This window comes from Sminthopsis crassicaudata, chromosome 3, assembly GCF_048593235.1.
Source record: "Sminthopsis crassicaudata isolate SCR6 chromosome 3, ASM4859323v1, whole genome shotgun sequence".
In the NCBI taxonomy this organism is placed as follows: Eukaryota; Metazoa; Chordata; class Mammalia; order Dasyuromorphia; family Dasyuridae; genus Sminthopsis; species Sminthopsis crassicaudata.
This window is the reverse complement of record NC_133619.1, coordinates 597,350,287-597,374,765: the sequence shown is the minus strand read 5'-3', so window position 1 is coordinate 597,374,765 and position 24,479 is coordinate 597,350,287. Positions and strand designations below refer to the sequence as shown.

At 35.4% G+C, this 24,479-nt stretch overlaps 1 protein-coding gene across 5 annotated transcripts in view; it reads left to right on the top strand.

Annotated features, from left to right (window-relative positions):
* FOXJ3 (forkhead box J3) overlaps positions 1 to 18,703 on the top strand; it is a 136,471-nt gene extending 117,768 nt beyond the window's left edge. For all 5 annotated transcript variants that reach the window (XM_074305480.1, XM_074305479.1, XM_074305477.1 and 2 more), the window contains 4 exons: positions 8,205 to 8,306; positions 8,718 to 8,909; positions 13,973 to 14,080; positions 15,789 to 18,703. In XM_074305480.1, the coding sequence (XP_074161581.1) occupies positions 8,205 to 8,306; positions 8,718 to 8,909; positions 13,973 to 14,080; positions 15,789 to 15,904 (518 nt within the window). In that variant the 3' untranslated portion in view covers positions 15,905 to 18,703. The remainder of the gene's footprint in view (positions 1 to 8,204; positions 8,307 to 8,717; positions 8,910 to 13,972; positions 14,081 to 15,788) is intronic.
* The last annotated feature ends 5,776 nt before the right edge of the window (positions 18,704 to 24,479 follow it).

Genomic DNA, 24,479 nt, shown 5'->3' with positions numbered 1-24,479 from the left:
TTCTATTTTCACATTCTTTTGATTTTGTTTTATTGTTTATTGATGTCTTATAGAGCATTATTTTCCACTTGTCCAGTTCTAATTTTTTAAAAAATATTTTCTTTAGTGAATTTTTTTACATTTGGCAAATTTTACTTTTTAATGAATTGCTCTTTTTATTGAACTTTTATACATCTTGTTCCATTTAGCCAACTCTTCTTTTTTTTAAAGTGTTCTTCTCTAGATTTTTGTGCCTCTTACTATTTCACCTATTCTGTGTTTTAAGTTATTCTTAATATTTTTTGTTCCCCTTGTTTTTTTCCTTATTTTCTTCTTTCACTCTCATTTCTCTTCTAAATTTTTCCTCTACCTCTTTTACTTGATTTTTTAAATACTTTTTGAGCTCTTCCATGGCTTGAGACCAATTGATAGTTTTCTTTGAAGCTTTGGATGTTGTAGTTTTGATTTTATCTTCTTCTGAGTTTGGATTTTGATCTCCCCTGTCATCATAGTAACTTTCTATAGTCAAGATCTTTTTCTTCTATTTGCTCATATTTCCAGCCTATTTGTTGAGTTTAAAGTCTGCTGCATTGAAACTCTGCTTCCAGAGAACAGGGGGTACCATCCCAAACTTCATGTTTTTTGTGTAGTTGTTTTCAGAGAGAATTCTGGGGACCTCTTTAAGACTTAAGAGGTCCCCAGAATTATCTCTGTGGTACAGTGTAAGGAAAGATTTGTTTAATATTCTACTGTGTTCTGGTCTGTGACTAAGATCCCAGCTGCTCTGAGGCTATAAACTCTGGTGTAATGCTGCTCTCCTTGTCCTGAATATGAGATTCTGGACTGTTATCCAAATCCAAATACAGGCAGTGCAACAAAGTACTGTTCCCAGTGCCACTTTGTGCTAGAGACCCCTATAATCTTCTCTGACCAGTAATCTGATGATCCCCTTACTGTCTGTGAGTTAGTGGTCCACTGCTACTACTGATTCATTTACCTCCTAAGTCTACTGCTGGTTTGCTGGTGTGTGGCCCACTCTGGCTTAGGCTGAGTTCCCCTCTCCCCTCTCTCTTGCACTCAAGAAAAGCTTTTCTTGCTAATTTTGTTTTGAGCTGGGAAATTGTTTCACCTCATGCTTTTATGGATTTTGCTGCTCCAGAATTTGTTTAGAGCCAGTAAGGTTCCTGGAGGAACATTAGGGAGAGCTCAGGCAAGACCCTGCCTTTTCTATTCCTTTTTGGCTCTGTTCTTCCCTTTCTTAGTTTTCAAGTAGTCCAGTGATTTTTAAGTGTTCTCTCCACTTCTTTTCCAAGTCAGATATTTTTGAAAGCAGATTTCTTATATTTTGTTACATTTTTGGATTCCATTTCTTATATGATTACTGCTTTGCAAATTACTAATTCTCCTTTCCTCTAGATTTTTTTTTGGTCATGCTTTATGTTAGGTTTTTGAATGCTGTATGGGCCTTGTAGAAATATTTTCTTTCTTTTCCTTCCTTTTTAGTCAGTTTGCAGTTGTTAGTCAACAAGTATTTTTAAAGCTCTTACTATGTTCGAGAGACAAAACCAAAAAGAAAGACAGTCCCTCCTTAAGGGCTTATGTTCTGTTGGGGGAGGCAACATATAAAAATAAACTGAAAAGAAAGAGGGTGAAGAAGATAATCGATTTAGAGACATGATGGAGAAATCTGGAGGTATATAACCTGGTGGAAAGTGAAGAGATGGCTAGCTCTCTTCTTAAGCTGAGGTTCTTTGAGGAGTGATCCAATCAGGAGGAGACTTGGGGGCAAAACATAGGTCTAAGCTGTGGATTCTGGTTCCAAAGTGATTTTTCAAGGTGGAATCTTCTGGGGCATAATTGAATAGTTATGGAATTAATTTACAATTTTGAATTAGGTGTTTTCTTTGATTTACTTCTCTAACTAACTTTAGTTTCTGAATTGTAACTTTGTGCCAGGGCCAGATTGTTTCCTTACTGCACTTGTGATAGGTCCTCTTTTGGTATCTATTATCTTATGTTCTCTGGATACTTGTGCTGGCCTCAACCTATTGACCTCCCTGAAACATTGATGTTTTAGGTGTGGAGTGCTGGATTTCAAGATAGTTTGTTAGATCTTAGAGTCCCAGACTTAAGGTGAGATTGATATGAGAAAACTTGGGCCTTTCCCAGGACATTTCCTCTGCATTTGCTGTAGATCGTTTTCTGGTCCTGCTGGTGCTTGCTTTATGAGGGGACAGGATCCCTTTCCTTTTGTGCTCAGGTTTCTTCTGAGCGATATTCTAGTGGATTCTGGTGGTATTCTGAGGTGGATTATGTCACTTACTATAGTTTCTCATTGGATTTTTTTTTTTTTTTTTTATCATTATTTGTTTGGTGTGTAAAAGTTAAGGTTTTGCTGAAGTGGGTTTGTAGGAGGTGTGTGTGTGAGATCTACCTCTGGTTCAGGCTATTGATATAGACTGCTATTTGGCAGAAAGCCTGTCTTTTGTTTTTGTATCACCTCCATTTTGTAGTTTTTTTCTTTCCTTCCCCTTCTCAGAGGGAAAAAATGTTACACAGAATTTTCCAGCATTCTTTGGGAGGCCAATAATCCTCCATCTTTGCAAATAAAAGGATATACGTTATCCTCCTAATATTTTGAAGTTTAGCTTGGTCATAATTTCCCAGCATTCAGTTTGGGTCTATTCTTATTATTTCCATTTAAATTATATTGTAAGTATATATTGTTTTTGATACAGAAAATATTGACTGTTAACTTCATTTTGTTCCTATTTCTTGTGGCATATAACTTTCATTGCATTCTTGTAACTTAGTTTACTTTGCCCTTTTCCAATATTTGAGACAGTGATGTTTCTACATCTCTGCTGCACTGCAGGCACAGCTCCCTCCTCCCCAAAAAAGTGCTGCTGTGAATGTTTTGGTGTTGATGGTACTTTTCTTATTGACATTAAACATCTCCAACATTGGGGTTTCTGGGTTAAAGAATGTGGACATTTTAGTCCCTCTGCAGCATGATATAATGGTTTGAGAGATGACCTCAGTAATAGGAAGACAGTGCTTTAAGCTGCCTCTGATATAAACTGATTAGGTGACTGGGTAAATTACTGAACAACTCAGTACTCCAGGAAATATCACAAACGTTAAGAGAATATTTTTCCTTCCCCACATGAAAGAAATCACAATTCCAAGCCTTGTCCTGCTTTCCTAGCATAATAACAAATTTGCTTTCCATTAATGTGCCTATCTTTCCACAATACCACTTGTGTGGGTGGTTTTTCTCTTTTATCTTGTTTGCCAGTTCACTGGACCAGAGGTAAAAGCTCTAACTTGTTTTGATTTCCATTTCTTTTCTTAGTGATTTGGAGCAGTGTTCCATATGTAGATCTTGGAGAGAACTATTTGTGCCTATGCTTTGACCACAACCACTGTAAAATGAGTTTGGGAGTTAAATATTTGTTATTTTCCTATTTATCTTGGATATCAAATCCTTATTAGAGACATGGTTTTCAGTTGCATAGTCCCAGGCAAAATCATCCTTGCTGACCTACTCTCTCTACTAGCATCTCCGTCTCTCTTGACTTGTTCCTTACTCTCCCTCTTTGCTACCACCTCTTAATTTCTTGGAAAGCTTTAACTTATAATTGAGATATGATGATGTCACATGAAAATATCTCCAGGGCTATTGGCATTGGGCCAAAGGAAATTAAAATACTGCAATGACCACAGGGAAGATTAATGTTGTTTTGAATAAGGTGCATCTGTCCTTAGAGTCAGCTTGTCTGGGGTTGCAGCATTGAAGAAATGAGGGTGGAGATGGGGTGTAGAGGTGACCCTTCCTGTATTCCCAACCATTCATTTTTTCTGCTGCCAGGAACCCGAGGTTTATTAGGTAAAAGGTTACAGTGGAAAGAGTTCTGAAGAGTGCTGAACTTGGAGTCACAGGACTTGAGTTCAAATCCTCCTCTGCCACTTATCTTTGTAACTTTGAGTAAGTCATTTGACCTCTCTCGTGTTCAGTTTCCTCATCTTAAAATAAAGGGGTTGGAGTAGGTGACCTCTTATAATACTTGGGTTATAGAGAGTTATAGAGAAATTTTCTCCTTTTGCCAAAAGTTCTTCCAGACTTTGTAAGTAAGGGTAGTGAGTCAGCAGAGGACATTTGCTACCACCTTTCATTCTTATTAAATAGAAACATAACAGGCTTCACCAGCATGGTAACAGTAATGAAGATTAAGATTGTCTATTGAAGTTTATTCATATTTTTCTCATATAGTCTTAATATTTAGGAAAAGTAGTCTTTCTTTTCTTTTTATTTTGAATTTGAAAAACACAAAGATACATAAGCATTTTTGTGTCACAGGAACAGAAAAAGGATTGTTTATGAAGAATGAATATCACGTACAGATTGAAGTTTTTGAAAGTTCAACGGTTTCAAAGCTAGGCCACTAGATAAAGGCAGCTGAAGGAACAACGGTGTACTAGATCTGGATTCAGTAATACCCAAGGCCTTGGTTTTCTGTAAAATGGGCAAAATAATACCTGTATTGCCATTTATCACAGTGTTGTTGGTCTCAAAAGAGATAATTTATGTAAAATATTTCCTTAATGTGCATATAAATGTCATTTTATAAACAAGATTTTTTTAAAAGAAGTATAACCTTTTCTCCTTTTCCCTATAAATCCACTTTGTTTTATTTTGACCTCTAGAAAATTAAAAACAAAATAAAATACCATAGGCTTTTGTTTGAATAAATTGATATTGTCACAAATGTGGCCTTAACACATTTAACTAGCTGTGTTGGCTATCACTTAACCATTATCTTTTTCAGTTTCCTCATTTGTAAAATGAATATTACAATAGCACCTGCCCTCAGGGTTGTTGAGAGGACCAAATTGAGTTAATATTTGTAAACATTTTGCAAATTTTAAAGTGTTATATAAATTCTAGCTATTACTATTAATTAAAACAGCCTGTCACTGTTTGTCTCCTTTCACATTTCATTCTGTTCTCTTCTATGAATTTTTAAGAGTCCTTTGATGACCTTTTTTTCTTAAATGTTCACATTCATTATTGATGGTTCCTCCATTCCTCTCATTCTCCCCCTCCTTCCCTGTTAAAGGGAGAAAAATCTTATAATTGATTAACATAGTCAAACAAAACAAGTCTACTCATTTCCAGAAAATGTATGTTTAAATACAAGTCCCACACCTGTCTTCCAGGTGATGATGGCTACCATGCTTTATTGCTTCTCCTCTAGAGCTGTGATCAGTCATGGTTTTGATCACTTCATGATCTATGAAGTGTGATTTTCTATGTCATGACTTTTTCATCAGAAAATAAGAAGCAATATACTGCTTTGTATGGAGGATTGAAACTGGAGTCAGAAACTTCTCTGAGCCTTGGTTTTCTGCAAAATGGACAAACTAACACTATCATAGTGGTGGTGTTGGTCTCAAAAGAGATTATTTATGTAAAGTGTTTCCTTAGCTTGCATTTTATAAACAAAAGGTTTCTTTTAAGAAATAAACCTTAATTTCTTTTTCCTAAAAATACCTTTCAGTTTTAAATAATTTGACCTCTAGAAAATTAAAAAGAAAACACACCACCAGAAGACTTTTGTCTAAATAATGTGATATTGTCTTATTCTTTTTCAGTTTTGCTGTGGATTAGCAAGGTAGTTTGATTTAAATGGTTAGACTGTACATTTAATACTTTTTCCCCTCAAAAGGTGCTTTTTCTGTTAATAGAATGTCAGTGGAATATTAATACATGTTCTTTGTTGGACAGAGAGATGTGAATCATATTTTTGGATACTACTTTTTAAAGTAGTGATTTAAATAAGCTAATTTTTTTGAATAATTTTACAATTCCAGACGACTTGATTTAATTTTTTTGACCAAAGATGTAATTGATGTATATATTTATGTTAGCATTAAGAAGTGAAGTGAAGCATCTCTATCGACCTCACAAGATTGCTATTTAAATGCTTTATAAATTTTAAAGTATTATAGAAATAGTAGTATCTATTATTTGTTCCAATAGAATGAGCTAGAAGTCTGGGGAGATTTTGGCCAGTATGTTTAGCATATTAAATTGCCACCAAAAGTATTATTTGTGTATACTGATTTTTCTTTAAAAAACAGTATTATTTTTGTTTATGAAAAGCCCATGGACTTTTAAATTGTTAGATGACATCACCATAAATAAGATTTTTAATAGATCTCAAATGGTGCATAAGCCCATGTAACCTCTGGCTAAGATTTTGAATTTTGATATCTAGAGGTTATATTGTTTCCAATATGATTATGACATTTATTTCATGTTGACATTTTTCACAGACTTCTCCAAATATTTAGACAGAGGGGACCTTAGAAATTACCTAGTTTGGCCCCTCCCCACCCTTCTCACCTCACTTTGAACAGATGAGGGTCCAGAAGCCCAGAGAAGGGAAAGGACTTAGCCAGGGCCACAGAACTACTACTGAGTGGCAGCTGGAACTCAGAATTGAAGTCCATACTTTTACTTCTACATCACTTTAGAGTTTTACAAAATTGCTCTTAAAACTAACTTCCCATAATAAATTTTTAAGTCTTAAAACAATAAGAAAAACAATTTATATGAGAGAAAAAGATTAAAATATAAACGCAAAATAATAATATAAATATATAATATATGTTACATATTATATAATCTATAATAACTATGATATACAACCATAAAATAATATAAAATATAAAATTATTAAAATTTTTACCCATTCCAGTTGCCTATTTGGGTTTTATAAAAAGGGTTTATGTCCTGTCCTTTTCATAGACTATTCCAGAAGGAACCTTAAATATGTCTAAAATAGGAATTCTTAACTTTTGTTGTGTCTTGGACTCCTTTGGCAATTTGGTAACGCCTATGGACCCTTATTTCAGACTAATGGTTTTAAATGTGTAAAATAAAATATATAACATTGGAAATATAGCCAGATTAATAAGTACTTTATTATGTGTGTTGGGCACTATGCTAAATAATATGGATACAAAGAAGGGCAAAAATATTTCTGTTCCTAAGGAAATCTCTAACAACTATAATCAAATAAATTTATATACAGGATATATTGGAGGCCATCTCAGAGAGAGGCACAGGCATTAGGGGAAGACTTGGAAAAGTTTCTGGGATAAGGTGGATTTTGGTAAGACTTCAAGGGGGCCAGAAGACAAGGATGAGACATAGAATATTAATTCTAGACTTGGGAGAGTAGCGGTGAAAATGCTTAGCATTTAGTGTGCAAATGCAAAATGCACTAAAATGTTAACAGTAAGCAAGGCCAGAGTCACTGTTAAAACACAGCTAATAGTAAGTACAGGTGTAAATACAGCTGAAATAGTTTCAAATTCATGAACTCCACATTAAGAACCTTTGGTTTAGTAAAAAGCAGTTTACAGCCTTCTAGGAATATGTTTCAGTAACTTTTTTCTGCTTTTTAACTTTAATCCTTGTTGCTGAAATTTAAATACATTCTCTTTTTGCCCAACTTTTAAAAGAAATGAAATAGAATGGGAAAAAAGGGGGTAGCAATATAATTTTATAGGAATATTTATAGGTTATATACTATTACCATATTCAGGCAGGCCTTGTGATAATCAGTACAATCACAATACATTTGCAAACAAGTTACACCTTTTACCAATATTCTGTATAAGAAGAAAAACATGACCAAGATTTTTTAGATTTCAAGCTCCTACAGTCAAGAATTGTACTTTATTCATATTTCCCATGGTGCTTTGCACACAACTGGCATTCAAATGTTTGTTGAATAAATGTTCAAAGATAATAGACTTTTAAGAATTTAGGAGTCTTTATTTTCTAGCACAGTCTTTTTCAGCCTTCACTATCTCATCTATAAGATAGAAGTAAGGAAGCTGCTTTGAGAAGTCACTAGTTATTTATATTTAAAAGGACTCTGAAAACTGAAAATTTATCTATGGGGTATTATGTTTAAGACTTGAAAAATAGCTTAAGAAAAGGATCCAAAATGAGAAAACATTCCCAAGATGCACAAATTAACTTGAGATACTGGTTAAATAATGTAGGAAACTGATGTGATATCTGAAAATCATTGGGATCTCAGGGCTCCCCAAACCATTGATTAGCAGTGTTGCATCTGTGTCTTTGCCAATTCTAAGTTTTAAATATTTCACTTAAGATTTATAGAATTGCACGTTAACCTTTTCAGGTGTTTCTACTGATTGGTATGCAACACTGGATATGCTGAAAGAAAGTTGTCGGATCGCTAGCAGTGTTAATTGGTCAGACGTGGATCTTTCACAGTTTCAAGGTTAGTTTTGGCTATATTTTTGACATTTAACCAAAGACATGTTATCCTGCCATTTGGGATATATTTCATTTTCTTTAGCTAGTAGAATATACATGTCCTATTCTGTGCTTGAAAACTAACACTTTGCAGTGGTTGTGTAAAATTGGTATGGGTTTAGAGCCTGAAAAAATTAGGCCAGAATTTAAATCAAGTGGATAATGGACAAATTTTTTTTTTAATCTGAAGAATAGTAAAAGATATTTTAGGCCCCAGAATTGCTCCAAGTACCCATTGCTACTGTCTTAGGAAAGGCCAGTAGAAAGTTTCTGGACTGAAAAAGGCTTTTAGTTGTTTGCCAGATCCCTTAAAACCTTCCTCTCCCCATTGTCTGTAAGACTGTGTTAAATTTTTTTTTTAATTTCCCCCCCACAGGTTTGATGGAGAGTATGAGACAGGCTGATCTCAAGAACTGGTCTTTAGATCAGGTCCAATTTGCAGATCTCTGTTCTTCTCTTAATCAGTTCTTTACCCAAACTGGTCTTATCCATTCACAGAGTAATGTTCAGCAAAGTGTTTGTCACAATGCCATGCACCCAACAAAACCTTCCCAACACATTGGAACAGGTATGGAGTTTTTGTGTAGTAATTTCCTTGTTTTTATTTTTTACCTCTTTACTTTAAATTGAAATTTTACTGTTTAGTAACTGATGTTCTGATTATGAATCATTTAGATTCTCTGTTCAAATCATTAAATACAAAATATGTCTTTATCTTAGCTACTCTTGCATACAATTCTTTGTAATGTTGATCAGATTTTATCATAAATCTGTAAAAACACTTATAATTACTTTTTAACTTTTTAAATTTTAACTTTTATTATTTATGTTAGTTAAAAACTATCAGCAGGTATTTTAAGCGCCAACAGAATGTGATGTATTTGAGGTTTTTTTGTTTTTGTTTTTTTTGGCATTAACTTAAAATTGTGAAATTTTCTTTAATTTGTTGGGAATTATTAACTTGGGATAAAAGCAGCAATCAACAAGGCATTTCCAATAGACTTGTGATGGAAAATGCCATTCACATCTAGAGAGAAGCACTATGGAGACTGAATGTGGGGCGAAGCATAGTATTTTCACCCTTTGTTTTTTTCTTTTTCATGGGTTTTTTTTTTTTTTGGTCTTATTTTTCTTGTACAATATGAAAGCTATGGAAATGTTTAAAAGAATTGCATATATTTAAGTTATATCTGACTATTTCCTGTCTTAGGGAGGAGGGAAGTAAGGGAAGGAAAGGAGAAAAATTTGGCACACAAAAATGAATGTCGAAAACCATCCTTATGTATTTGGAAAAATACTTTTTAAAGTAGCAAATTTTGGGAAGGTACAGTAGAAAGAAAGCTGAATTTATTGTCTATTGTCAAGACCTGTTCAAAGACTAGTTTTATTAGTTATCTTCATGCTGTGCAAGTAACTCTTCTGGACCTGGGTTCTTCATCTGTAAAATAAAAGAGGGGTTGGACTTAGTGACCATGAAGGGTACTTCCATCTGTGAACTTGTGGTGTACAAAAAGAGTTGGAAAAAGATCACAAAATCATTTACTTTGAAGCGAGGATCAATAAGAAACTATTTTATTCTGACACTAAAATATTTTTTCCTGAACGTAATTAGTAAATTCAAGTATTCTTTATTCTCTTTTTTATCTCTAGAACTTAGTTCTTCTAAATAGCCTCCTTATCTTTTCTGCTCTCTGAGCCTCACCATTTGCCACATTGTGGAAGTATGAACATGTATATTCTTTACTTCTAAATCTTAATTTTTTGTATTTCCTAACATGTTCATTTCTAACTTGTTCACCTATTACTGAAAATAAATAATCTAATGAGCTTTTGACCATTATTTTATTTCACATTTCTTATTCTTTCCTCCAGGAATCTTTAGTGTGTTAACATTTCTCTTTCTTGAAAACGTTTTCATGAGTATTGCCTCCATTGCAGTATAAGGGGACCTGAAATTCTCTCTCCCATTCAGAGTATTCATACCTCCCTTAGAATCCAGCTCATAGCCTTTACTGACTTTCTCATAATACTTTTTCTTGAAACATTCTAGTTTTTTTTAAAGTCTATTGAATGTTTGTATTCCCCCCACCCTGATTATTTTTTTTTAAGGAGAAATGAAAATTAATTTAAATTAAGCATAAACACCAGGTTCCTTTCCATTTTATCATCTTTGTTCTGTTTCTCTTACTGGTCAGCTTTTTTTTTTTTTAAAGTGTTCTTTGTTTTTAAAAAGAATGAAAAGCACAATCCCTAGATCTGTCTTGAATACCATCTTCACTTTTCTTAAGGAAACTGCTTTCAGCTTGCAGAGTTTGCCTTGCCTATAAGTTGTCTTGCCCGTGCTTTGAGTCAAGGAATGTTGGGATTAGGAGCCCTATGGTAACTACGTGGATCAAATGGGATCAGCGGAAAGAGGATAAGGAGTTGTGATTGACAATTCCTAAGGAGAGAGCAGGTGAAGGGATTTGTGAAACTACCATGATGGTACTTTTAAACTAGCCTAGCAAAAGTGTGACCACATTTTAACTTAGTGGTTTTTCCTTAGACTTTCCTTTTTGAATGCAGTGGTTCATTTTCATAAGGTCCTTTAAAGTGGGAGGGAGATCCCTTGATTGTCATGCCTTGGTAATTTTACTTTTTTAATCATTATCATTCCTGATGAATCCATTTCAATCAATTTTGGCCAGTTTCTCATTGTCTTTAGGTTTTCCTCAGAGTTCTGCCAAGTAATTTTTGCTTTTATTCCTGTCCGTCTTATGTGTGCTGCCTTGTCTCCAGATCTCTCTGCTTCATTTTTTGTGCCATTCATGTCCAGGTTCTTCTCAATGGTGTGCTATAAGCCTGACATAGTAGAAGGAATACTTTATAGAACAGGAGGCCAAAAGCTTGGGATCAAATCTTGGCTCTGCTACTTTTTAGAACATCATGCATAAGTCTCTTCATCTTGCATAATCTCAGTTTCTTCTTCCAAAATAAGGAGGTTACAGTAGAAGGTCTGTAATGTAAGGTCTTTATCAATTTAAGCATTCTGGGATTTCTTTATCACTCTTGGAAAGAAAAAAAGATCATTTCTCTTTCCTGAGCAATTTTGATTTTAACAATGTACCTGATGCTATTTACCTCTATCTTCTCCAGAATGTAATTAAATACTCTAAAGCTTAAGATACTGTATAGTTTTTAAAGGTGATTTATTTCCTTCTTTTTTTAGGTAATGATAATAAGAGAACTTTGTATAGTTCTTTAAGGTTTGCAGAACACTTTATAAATATCTTAATTTATCTTCAAAATAACCCTGAGAAGTTCTATTATTATGCCCATTTTTACAGATGAGGAAACTGAGACTAGGAGATTAAGTGATTTACACAGGGTTACACAAGCTATATTAAGGGTCTCTAGTTGGATTTGAACCAGATCTTCCTAATTCTTAAGTCCAGTATTTTACCTACTACTGTACCATGTGCTTCATTTCTTCCTATTTCAACTAGATAGCTTTCTGTACCTAAATGTTCAACCATCTGTCTTATACAAATTCTCTCCATTTTGGATTCTGCTCTCATTTTTCCCCCTTGAATCCTAAGAATAGGAAATAGATGGAGAAATGCCTAATGAGGAGCTCTCCATCCAAATCAGCACCTTATTTGCAGCTAATTTGAGAGTTTTCCAGAACCTTAAGAGCTTATATGACTGACCCAGGGTCACCCATCCATGAAGTAATGTGAGAATTTCCTATTCTAGACAGTATGATTGAGGGAACATGACAGATTTTTGCATAACTAGTTATTTATATAGAGTGTCTATTCCACCAGTGTTTGCCAACTGAGAACCCTTCTGGTTTCTTCATCATGGCAATTGATTTACATCAGTGAAATTTTCCTGTAATTTGTGTCATAGGCTGTTTCTACAATGTCACACTAATGGTTTTGGAAAATGAAGTAATGAAAAGTGTATTTACTCCTGAGGTCAGAATTAAAAACTGATTCTTCCTCTTTCCCTTTCCTTCCCCCTCTCTTTCCCTTCTTCCCCCTCCCTCCCTCCCCCTTTTCTTCCCCCTCTCCTTTTCTTCCCTTTCCCCTCTTCCCCCTCTTCTCCCTCTCTCTCTCCCTTTTCCATTCCTTTCATGACCATCTACTTTTTTCTTTTATTCTTTGATAATGAAATGGCCTTTCTAAAGGAGACCAATGACTTCATCTATATTCTTATTACTGTACCTTCCTCTGTTCTGATAAGTCAGCCCTAACAGTCATCTTCCTTCTCCTGATCTTCTCTCTCCCCATCTATTAGTTATATCCTTACTGTCTAAATAAACACCCAAATGGCTTCCAGCTTCATTATTCAAATGAATGTGTTCACTCCAAGGTTACTAGTAATCCTTTCATTGCTATATCTAAATAGTTTATTTTTAGTGAATTTTCCTTGAACTTTCTGCAGTCTTTGAAACCATGGACTACCCTTTTTTCTCTGGTTGTCTCTGGTTATTTCTAATATGGCTTTCTCTTGGTTCTTCTACCTATCTGACTACTTTCTTCAGGTTTATTTGTGAAGTCATCATCCGTGCCATGCTCCCTAATTATGAGAGTATCCCAAGACTATTCAAGGCTCTCTTTTCTTTAAGTACTCTCTCACTTAGTGACCATATCAGCTTCTGTAGATTCAGTTACTGTCTCTTATCTTTCTCTATGTCCATCTATCTACTATCTGTGTACATTTCTATTTTAGTTTTTTTCCTAAGTTCTAGCCGATTTCCTGCTGGAATCTCCACACTCATCTCAATATGTTTAAAACAACATATTTCTCTTCCTAACCTTGCCCCTCTTTCAAACATTTCCCTTTTATTATCAAGACCACCACCATCCTTCCAGTTTCCCAGGTTCTAAAACTGTGTCATCCATGACTCCTCTTCCTTATGCTTCAAATCTAAATTTACCAATTTCTCTTTCTACAGCTTCTCATACTATTCTCATACAACAAATCATACAAAATCTTCTTTTCCGATCAGACTACCCTAATTCAGGGTAGTTTACCTTCCACTTACACTATTGCAATAGCTTCCTAATTACTTATTCATCTTCAAGTCTCTCTCATACATTTGCCAAGTTAGTTTTCCCTAAAGCACAGATTTGACCATGTCACTTGCCTACTAATAAATCCCAATAACTTTTTGACCCCACACTTTTCCAGCCTTATTACTACATGTTACTTCCCTTCACACTACAATCCAGCCATCCCAACCTTTGTGCCTTTTCACTAGCTGTCCCTATACTTAAATCACATTCCCTCACCTCCTCTTCTTAGAATTCCTGATTTCTTTTATGACTTAGCTTAACATGAAGTTTTTCTAATCTGTTTAGTTGCTAATGCCTCCTTCCCAGTACCTTATCTACATGTATGTTTCTGAATAGAATATAAGCTCCTTGAAGCTCCTTGAGGGTCTTGATTGAAGTGAAAAAACCTTAAGTAGATAGAAGTAGTATTGATGTAAACTGATATATATATATATATATATATATATATATATATATACAGAGAGAGAGAGAGAGAGAGAGAGAGAGAGAGAGAGAGACTATAATCATATTAATTATTTAGTGCTATTTTCAAACTTTACATATATGTTTTCCTTTTTATTATCCAAAGGAAACTTGTACATAGACTCCAGGCAAAACCTCCCTCCTTCAGTGATGCCTCCCCCTGGTTATCCTCACATCCCACAATCACTTAGCACTCCAGGATCAACAATTGCAGGTAATTCAATGTAGCTTCCCTCTTTTTGGGTGAGCAGGCATGTGTAGGTGTGATATACATAATCTGTATTCAAAGCATGTTATTGAATCTCTTTATAGCTTATCAGGCATCCACACAGAACTCTCTTAGAATCTCAGGTTTTCATCATTCTGTTGAGCTGTACACTTTCATTAAACCATGGTGACTTGATTTTGCCACCTAGCACTTGGAAATTCTCCAAGTCATAATTTTCAGAGAAATATAGTAAATTATTGTTTGGTTTTGGGCACCATATTTTTGGAAGGACTTTGATACATTAACATAGATGTGTGAGAATGGCAAGAAAGGTAGAATGGTAATGGTGACTAAGATGATGAGAAAAATTCTTAAAAACCAGAGATTAGAAGAAATGCTTTAGAAGAAATAGGATAACTGTCTTCGATCATCTGATAGGCTAGTTTCAACTTGGTATGAGGAAGAAACTTTTACTGTGAGCTATCCAAAAGGAGAGTGGGCTATGTTTGAAGTTAGAAAATGTCCCATCTCTAGGGGCCTTCATGCAGAGTTTGGATGGTCATTTGTTAGATATATGGGTAGGGAATTGTTTCTGTCTAGCAGCAAGTTGGATTAAGTGCCCCTAAGATAGCTTCCTTTTATAATTCTTATAGTATAATTTGAGCCAGAGGTACAAATAGTTGAGGAGGTACTTCCTCCCCTTCCCCAATGCTTATTAATGTCATGGAATATTAAAGTTTAGAATATCAGTAGCAGAATAGGGAACTAAAGCCAATTGATTATCTTTGAAAGGAGCTTATTAGAAAGTTACATGATTCTCTAAATCACAAGTTGTGACAGATTAATAATCTCTTAACAGCACAGCAGGCTTAGTGAAAGGTAAGAAATTGAGAATTATCTTCTTTTTGTATTAGCAAGGCTTTTGACTATGCCAAAGGACATTCTTATCAATAAATGGAATAGATTAAGAGATGATTTAAATGAGGACTTTCTAGCCTCTTAATTTTACCTCAGTCTTAGATATTTCTCACTCTTTCTGGAATCATTATGGTTGGGGACTATAGGGTACACCAAAATTATTTCCAGTTTGTCAGTCCCAAAGTCGAGGAACTTTCATCTCCTATAGATTACATCATCCTGTGATCATGAAGAACAAAGGCTGTGTACATACATGCACATGCACCCCTAATTGATAGCTACCATAGTCCCAGAAGGAATAGAGTGGTGTGAGGAGATCACTGAAGCATAGGATTTAGAGTTGGAGGTAGATTTGGGAAACTGTTGAGTTCAGTCCTATTAAAGATCAGAAAGTTGAAGCCCTAAGAGATTTAAATGACTTTCCCAAGACCATATTAAATAGCAGGTTTAAGATTGTAGCCCACAGAATTTGAGAGTTTGACACTTAAGTTCAGTGCTTATTCTACTTCCCCATATCAGCTTACTTTAGAAGGGCTTAGGAGGAGTTACAGTTTTGGGGGTAAGAACTCAGAAGTCTATTAGATTGCCTTTCTCTGTACATAGATCCCCTTTTCTGGTGTCCTAGAAGACCCCTGCCCTGCTCACATTTTGGCTTCATTTCTCCAACTCTTTCGTACATCATTAAAACTCAACTCACTGGCTGATGTCCTGTGGATGTCTGAAAATTGAGTGGTGTGTTTATTGCATTGTTCTGATCTCTGTAAAAAAAAAAATGACATGTTTCCATTTTTTACAGGACATCATGGAGCAATGAGCCAGCAGCATATGATGCCTTCTTCAGCCTTCCAGATGCGACGCGCTCTGCCTCCAGATGACATTCAGGATGACTTTGATTGGGATTCCATTGTGTAGGACTTTTTGAGGGCATTAGAACTGACCTTGTTTCCATACAGTTTAAAAAGAAAAGGGTGAACCTGAATTCACTAATGACAAGGTGAAGATTATAATCACTATAAAGATGCTATCTAAATTTACTTTGAAGACAATCAAAAATATTTAGCAGGATAACTTATGGCTTTTATTTGACCCAAACAAGTACTCCATGTCTGTCTCCCTTCCAGCTGCCGTAGCTCATTACTGTCATGTGATTTGGACAGCTTTTAGCTTGTGTTGGTTTGATGTTGACCACAAGTGCCAGACTGATTTCTAGACAGAGCCTCTTTTGCTGCAAACAGTTATACATACATATGTTGTGTAAATATATGTACAAAAGTAAGAAAATTAAAACTTTTTCCTAATTGGGTTACGTCTTAAGAAAAATTAGGCTCTTTTCCTTAAGATTTCTTTTGTGTAGGTAATTATTAAGAAATTAACTTTTCTAAGCTCAGTTTCCTTTAGACGCCCCCCTTTCACCATTCTGTAGGCCAAAATAGTACATGTGCATGTGACTTCTGTTCGGCAAGCAAAGGAATTCAGAATCCACAGTTTGAAAGCTTGGTACACAAGCCCAAAGTGGCAAGATTTTCATGAGTAGCTAAAGAAAAAAATAGACCAAAGTCATTTAAGTTTTTGAAATTTTGTCATTTTTTTAGCATATATTGTCAGTGGCCTTTATGTTAATTTTTAAAAATCCTCTGTAATGACTATAAAATCCATTTAACCAGATAGCAATTGAATACAGCCTGATGCTTTAAGCAGTCAATGCTTATACTTTCACTTACTAATGTATTTATTATTATAAAATTTTATTTTAATATTTATTAACTACTACCTTCTGTGAAAGTTCAGCTTCAATTGGGCTCATTATGGAGAAATACAAAAGTTAAAGTAAAGCATGGTTACAGCCTTGAGTAATTGTGGATGAGCCGAAAGAACTTAAATTGTCTTCTGTGTAGTTACTTGTTCTGGGAATGGTTAGTGGAATTCCTGCTAAAACCTAGAAAGTTGAAGAAGTTAACCTGTCAGTTTTTTTGTAATTACAATGAAACTATGGGAAAACCATAGATTTCCTTTCCTATGTGACAGATTTGAAGTTAACAGATTGTTAGACAATTCCTTGGAATCAGACATTTTCAGGTTTTTGTTTTGTTTCCTATTTAATACAAGTTTGCTTATTTTTTCTTAGTTTTGTAATAAAACTTACAGAAACAAATTTTGAAAATTGAAACATTTAGAATCTTCAGTGAAAGGGGAAAGGAATTTGCCAAAAATTCTCTCTTTACCAATAGAATACCCATAGGTTCCATCTAATCAAGGAAGGAATGAATGCCTGCCTAACAACCATTCTTATTATAGGAGATCAAATCATCACAACTAAATTTCTTTCCTGTCCATGGAGTTGAAAGAAATGTTCAGATTTCTGTAGTTAGGCAGCAGAAATTCTTAACTAGAAAAAAAAATCTTTGTTTTTTTTTTTTTTTTTATGCAGAAACAGTGAAACATTATCTCAAATGAAGCATAAGGAGGCTGCTCATTGGGCTAATGATGGAGAGGAGGGAGGATCTTAATGTAACCTAGTTATCTAGATCCTCTTAATGGCAAAAAACCTAGAGAGGTCCCTTTTTAGAAAATACAGAGGTAATAATAGCCCATTGAAGATAGGTTTGGATAATTTGTTCAAAGCCAGGTTTAACATTTCACTGTTGGTAGCAGCTTCCAATGTGTTTAGATGATTAAGTAGCAATATGCACTTTAAAACCATTTTAGATATTTGAATACAACTTTATGCAGAAGGATTTGGTTAGAAATGTGTGCTCTAGCTAACCACTGACTGAAATTTAGCAAATTGTGTGAGGTTAATTTCCAATTTAGTAATATTGTTGATTCATTTCTGTGGATTTGGAATAAGCAAGAATGGATCCTGAGAAGAAGTCTAAGTATTGTCTTATAACTCCCTTTCTGCCATCTTGTGGTTCAGAAACATGGACAGGGTTTTTTGCTTATTTGTTTGTTTTTGTTTTTGTTTTTCCAATAGAAAACCATCCCTTTGTGCCTGGACCTGGGTCTTTATCCCTCTATGCTCTGGGTAGTTGCTGCACTTGATAGTTAACAAATTCAGAAGTTATGCCTTGTGCTTAAATTGACCATACACTTTTTAGAAACATTAAAAAATAAATGTGCAAAACTCACAGTGGGGCAGCCTGTCCAGGAGAACAGTGCAACTGGCATTTGTGGCCTGGTTTTTTGAATGTCAATGTGTCAATGTGCTTTCTTGTAAATATTTGTCTCTCATGTCCTTCTAGGGTGGGAGGGAATCGACCTAGGGATTATTTCCAATGGAATAGAGTATTTTGATATTGTTCATTCAGAGGGTGATGTGTACATATCTATATTGTATATATGTGATGAAAATGCATTGGCTTTTTGTGCATCACAACCTTTTATCTGTACTGCTGTTCTACAGTCAGTGTTTTAATGTTTCTACCGTTTTGTTATTGCACGGTTTACTACTTTGCCTCTATGATGAACGGCACGGATTCTTTGTAACAGTTTAGTGCTGTAGAACATATTCCAAGTGTCATTAGGATTGTTGCTGCCAGAACTGATATGCATGAATGGCACTTAAAATAAAGATATTATGTTAACTCCATTTTTTAAAAAAAAATTGATTTTTATAAGTTGTTTGCTGTAATTGAGGGAACAGATCTAAAAACGTCTTCAGAATAGATTCAGAAACACGTAAACAGTCTATTAAAACATACCAGTACCTTGTAGTCTGAATGTTTTCTAAGTATTTGTCACTGTCCCATGTTCTATTGTTCAGAGTGAAACTTTTTTTCTTTAAGGCCCATCCTACATGGACCTCTTTAGAAAGGAAAGAAAGGACCCGTCTCAGAACTTTGCCATTCACCAGGGGTAAAATTCAGCTCAGCAAACATTTCTGGAGACCCCAATGTGCCTTGCTGAATATAAGTGATACAAAGTGGAACAAGATCATAATATCCATCCTCTTCACAAAGCTCAAGAGTTCAGTCAGGGAAAAATATTCACCCTCTGATGTCTAATAATGTAATTGTAATAGTCTCTTCCAAACGTTCCAAGCCATTCCAATTTCATAGGACCTACTAGCATTTGTGTTCCCCAAGGTTACCTCCTGCATCCATGGGGGAGTCGATAATAGGAAATGAGAAGTATAAAAAGGCAATATTTGATTAAGCACCAACAAAGTAGAAAGTGGTCAGAGATGGAAGTAGTGCTGCTGAAGTGGTCTCAGAGGAGGTGTTATGTAAGCTGACTCTTAAAGCACATACAGGTTTTAAATCGTGAGAGAATTCCAAGCGAGTTAAGAGGCTCTTCTCTAAAGCAAAATTAACTTGTGTTTCAGAATTTACTGAGTTGTAGTAATCATTATTTTTACGAATTTAAATGTAGCAAGAATGGATCCAGCAGTGAAATCTCAAGAATGACTTTTACTTCCCTTCCTGCTTTCTCATGTCTTAGAAGCACTAGTGAGTCTTCTCACTAGAAAATGGAAGGGATCCGACCATGTAGAGTGTGCTGGAAGCAGAGCATTGACCTTCAACTAACCCTCATTTTGGAGATGGGGAAACTAAAGGGATATAACTCCCAAGATTACACATGGAATTCCTTGTCGGCAGCACAAAGACAGGAATTCATGCCTTCTGGCTGTCAGTGCAGTAAATTCATTTACTGTTTGTTTCATTACTAAATGTCTAATGTGTGTATACACACATGTGTAAGGGTTTAAGGAGGGAAACCCTCCTTAAATCTAGTCAAGAACTAAAACATGTATACACATAACTGTGTAATAATGAGGAGGAAAAAGGGGAAGGATCAGGAAGGACTTAATGAAGGAGGTAACCTTGAATATGGACAAAAAAAGTTTCTGAAGTTAAAGATTTTATAACAGCAGGCACTGATTTCTTTCTAAGTTTCACCTTTTAAATAGCCTGGGGGGGGGGCTTCAGAAAGGATTTAATGGAGCAGGGGACCCCTGACATCAGAGATGAATAACTTTTTGAGTTCTTTCATATTCTTCTGTGTGCTGGGTAGCTGAAGCTACCCTTCTAGCTAATTGTAAAGTTGGGATGTAACCTTGCCCTGGTGCAGTTCATGAATCTACTAAATTAGCCACAGGGAAAGGGACCCTTTGAGTGTTTGTTGGAACTCAAGCAAAATGTGGGTAAGTATTGTTTAGGAGTAAGAGCCTGTGGTGGCCCCTCCTGATCACCAGAGGGCACTAAGCAAACAGCTGGGTGCCTTCCTGTTGTAGGGCTTAGGGCCATGGATCAGACTAGTTTTCCTTGTTCACTATGCCTCTTAACTTCTAAGGATCTGGGAATTGGGGTGTCAAGCCCTGCTCTGGGCTAGTCTCCCAGCGATCCCCCAAAAGTCTCAGGATATGTTATGGAAGTTGGAGTCAAAGGACTAAATTTCAAATTTCCAATTTAGTTTTACTGATTGTAAACTGACTTTACTTGGCTAAGTCCTTGGATCTCTCCTGGCCTCCCTATGTCCCCATCTGTAAAATGGAGTTTCAACATTGTCTGATTGTGAGTGTGCTTCCTTTTCATTCGACAAATGTTTCATACATGGCAATTACTAGGTACCTTAAAGCATTTTGCTGTTACAGGAGATAGTGTATTAGATGAAGTCCCTGGTGGGCCCTTCCCCCTCTGCCCTGAGAATTTCTAGCTCAAAGTCATTCTCCCGTCAGGGGTTTCATATTGACCCTTTCAATACATTTTCTAGGACTTACGAAGAGAACCCAACAATCCAGCAAAGACCACAAATCTTTTTAAATCCACAAATCCATCTAGCGGTTGTGCATTTTGTGTTCATTTTAGAGCTGGAAAAGGTTCTGAAGATCATTTGACCCAACCCATTTTATATAGACGAATGAAGGTCCGGAGAGAAGAGCTGGAACTTCAGCCCAGATCTTTCAACACCAAGTCCCAATTTGTCTTAAGAGCTGATGAATGAAGAATCCTCCATGTAAATCTTTTGACAGGTGTCTCAGAAACTCCTCAGGTCTAAGTCAGTCCCTACTCTTAAGTGTCAGAAAATGTGGGAACAAACTTTAAAGTGTTGAGGTTTTTTATTTTTGTTTTTAAAGTGGAAGTAGTTAATGTAGGGTCCCCACAGTTCCCTCTTCTCACGGGGGAATAACTGACTGGCATCTCCATTTCTCTGTATTTACTCTTTTTCCTGCTGCTGCTTTTTCCTCTGACCCTTCTTTGTGTCTTGCTGGCTCATAATACTCACCAGCTTTGTCCTCCCAGTCTTTATCCTCAGATCATCTCTAACTATACCCCCTTGACCATCTTATTAGTTGTCCTGGTATTAATATCTCTGTGCGGGTGTCTCCCAAAATGTACATCTTTAACAAACCACAAACCCAATTTCCAGCTGCTATCAGTGCATCTTCATCCAAACGTATATCTCAGGATTTAAGTATTTCTTGTGTCCGACTTGTGGCAGAGCATTCTGAGCTTTTATTGGTTTAATCAGTCAGATACACTGTAACTCTACTACAGTCATGTCATTTTGGTCCTCTTCGAGTATGAAGAGGACCAATCAATATCTCGGGAGCTTCTCAAACTCAACATATCTAAAGTGTTTCTAAAATTATTCATACCCAACCAACCAATAGGCATTTTTTTTTAAGCATCCACTATAATAGAGCCAGTGTGATGACACACAAATAGAAATGGATCCCTGGGCCACAAACTGACTTGGAAAACCACAACTATATATTGCATTTTTATTTTGTTAAACATTTCCCAATTGCATGTTAAATCTGGTTACTTTCAGGGAATTTGACACACCTGGCATAGTGGAAAGAGCTGGTTTCATTCAAGCTAGATAATAGTTAAGTCCTACTTCTAACATAATGACTGTTAGAAAAATCATTTTACATTTCAGTGTTCTAGGCATCTGCCCTGGTGCAGAGAAATCAGCTGGAAGAGGGAGTTTACTTAGCTGAAATTTCCCTGAATTAGTGAAATCTCAGTGTATTGCCTAGCTTTGTGTGTGCTACTGTCCTAGGTGCTGGAGATTCAAAGACTAATTTGTAGTGATCCTTGCTCCTAAGGAGTTAATATTCTATCAAGTAAAACAGGATTGCCTATATAAGGATATAGAGAATATATACAAAATGAACCACTCAGCCTGCCTGCCCTCTCTATTTCTTCTAAGGGTCCCATCATCTAGTCACTTAAATTGATCTTCTCATCTTCAACCCAGCTTCCAGTCAGTTTCAAGTTGTTCAGCAAACTTTAAGTTGGCTGTTGATATTTGAAATGTAAAGTCCCTGTTCAATGATTGATGAGTTCAATTACCTCAATCTTGCCATCCTCGGTGTAAATAAAATCAGCTAACTGTAGCTAAATAGGATAGCTCCCAAGAAAGACAAAAAATTGGCAGAGTTGGCTTTTTATCACATTTTCAAAGGCAAACAGCATTGCACTGAATATTGTGCTCAAAAGTATTTGTTTAAAATAGCATGAAAACAATTGAAACATCAAGAACCATTGCAAAGGCAGAGAAATATTGAAGAAAAACTCAACCTCCTTATAAAATCAACATAACACTTTGATACTTAATGATTTCAACAGAAAGGTAGAAATAGGTAAGAATGATGAAAATAGCATGAAAACAATTGAAACATCAAGAACCATTGCAAAGGCAGAGAAATATTGAAGAAAAACTCAACCTCCTTATAAAATCAACATAACACTTTGATACTTAATGATTTCAACAGAAAGGTAGAAATAGGTAAGAATGATGAGAAATATACCAGAAAGGCTAGGTCTGGAAGAAGGAATAAGAAACTAAACTACACAGAAGTTTCCCAACTTTATGAATATTCTGAAAAATGAATTGGTAGGCACAAAACACTCTCAATAATTATAATACAGCATTATGTGCCAGGTATTGTGCAAAACACATTCTCTTAATTGATTCCCCCAACAACCACCCATTTTGCAGATGAGGAAACAGGCAAACAGGAGTCACTTGTTAAAATTGAAGATCACAGCTCTGAAGTGATGCCTAAATACAAACTCGGGGTATTAATGACCCCAGGCATGAATGATGTTATCTACTGCACCACCCAGCTGAAAAACATTCCAAAAAATTGGTCACTCTTGAACTAGCTGTTTCTATATAGACTTAAAGCAATGATCTGAATTATTAAAAAAACTAGACAAAGGAATAATGTAAAAAGACAAAAAACATGAGGCATGGAATTCAATCTTGATTTATTTAAACAAGTTATGGACAATGACAGGTGACACACAAATATATACATTTGTTTAACCCATGCAGGTCAAATTCACCTAAAAATTTCCTTAATCTTAACAGTTAACAATTTGCCATAGAGGTGACAACTAAAAGCCATTCTGGTATAAACTATCACAGAGAAATATGATGAAAGATTTTAAGCAATCATACCTCATAAAATAAGCAGTAGGGGGGAACTGGATAAGAAAACCAAGCCTGAAGATATTTTAAAATCTGCAAAGCGTTTTTTTTTGTTTGTTTGTTTGTTTTTTTTGTTTTTTTTTTTGTTTTTTTTTTTTTGTAACCATCAAGGACAGTAAAGTCATTACATTTGGACTCATCACTGTCCCTGATGTGTCTAAAGAGGAGATAGAAATATCACTAAAGAGAACATAGAAATTGGATTAGACTAAGTATGCATGGAGGAGAATCGTAAGACTTGTAAATTTATATCTTGAAGGGACCATAAAAGCCATCCAACCCTACTTTCCCATTTTGAATTTGAGGAACTCATGTAAGAGAGATTGTCACACAACTAGTAAATACTTAAGGTTGTATTGAAGTCAGATCTTGACTCAAAATCTGGGTCAAGAAGTAATTGATTAAGTACTTAACTACATACCAGAAACTATCCTAAGTACTTGAAATACAAATAAAAGGAGAGAAAACAGTCTTTCCTTAAAATGAAATTTTCTAGGAGGAGATGGCAAATCTGAGGAGAGGTCACACAAGTGGAGACATCTTCCCATGTGAGAAGGGAAAGAAGTCGGGAAAGAAATATCTTCCAGCATGTAAAGTCCTCTGAAACACGGCAGGAAAGGCTGTTTCCAGGGAGAGAAGACTATACTAAAGATGATACCATAAGAAGGGTAATGAGGGATCGATCTTACAAACTATCCAAGAAAAGCCAAAATACCAAAGATGTGAGAAAAAAATCTCCAATATTAAGACCAAAAAAAAAAACCACAAAACTAAACCTGAGAAAACAAAAACTATTGGCCTGTATGTCCATTTCCCCATCCATATAAAATGATTATGAAACATTTCTATAAAGTCATTAGGAGCTGCCTTTGTAAAATTACTAGTAGGGAACAGGCAGGATTTTTCAAGAGATTCCACAGCAGATTATATTTTTATAATCACACAACTTTTTGAAAAATTTAGAGAAAATAAAATCCCTCTGTATTGTCTTATTTTTAAGCACATTTAATGTGCTAGGAGCAAAATGTCAACTTCAAGGTTC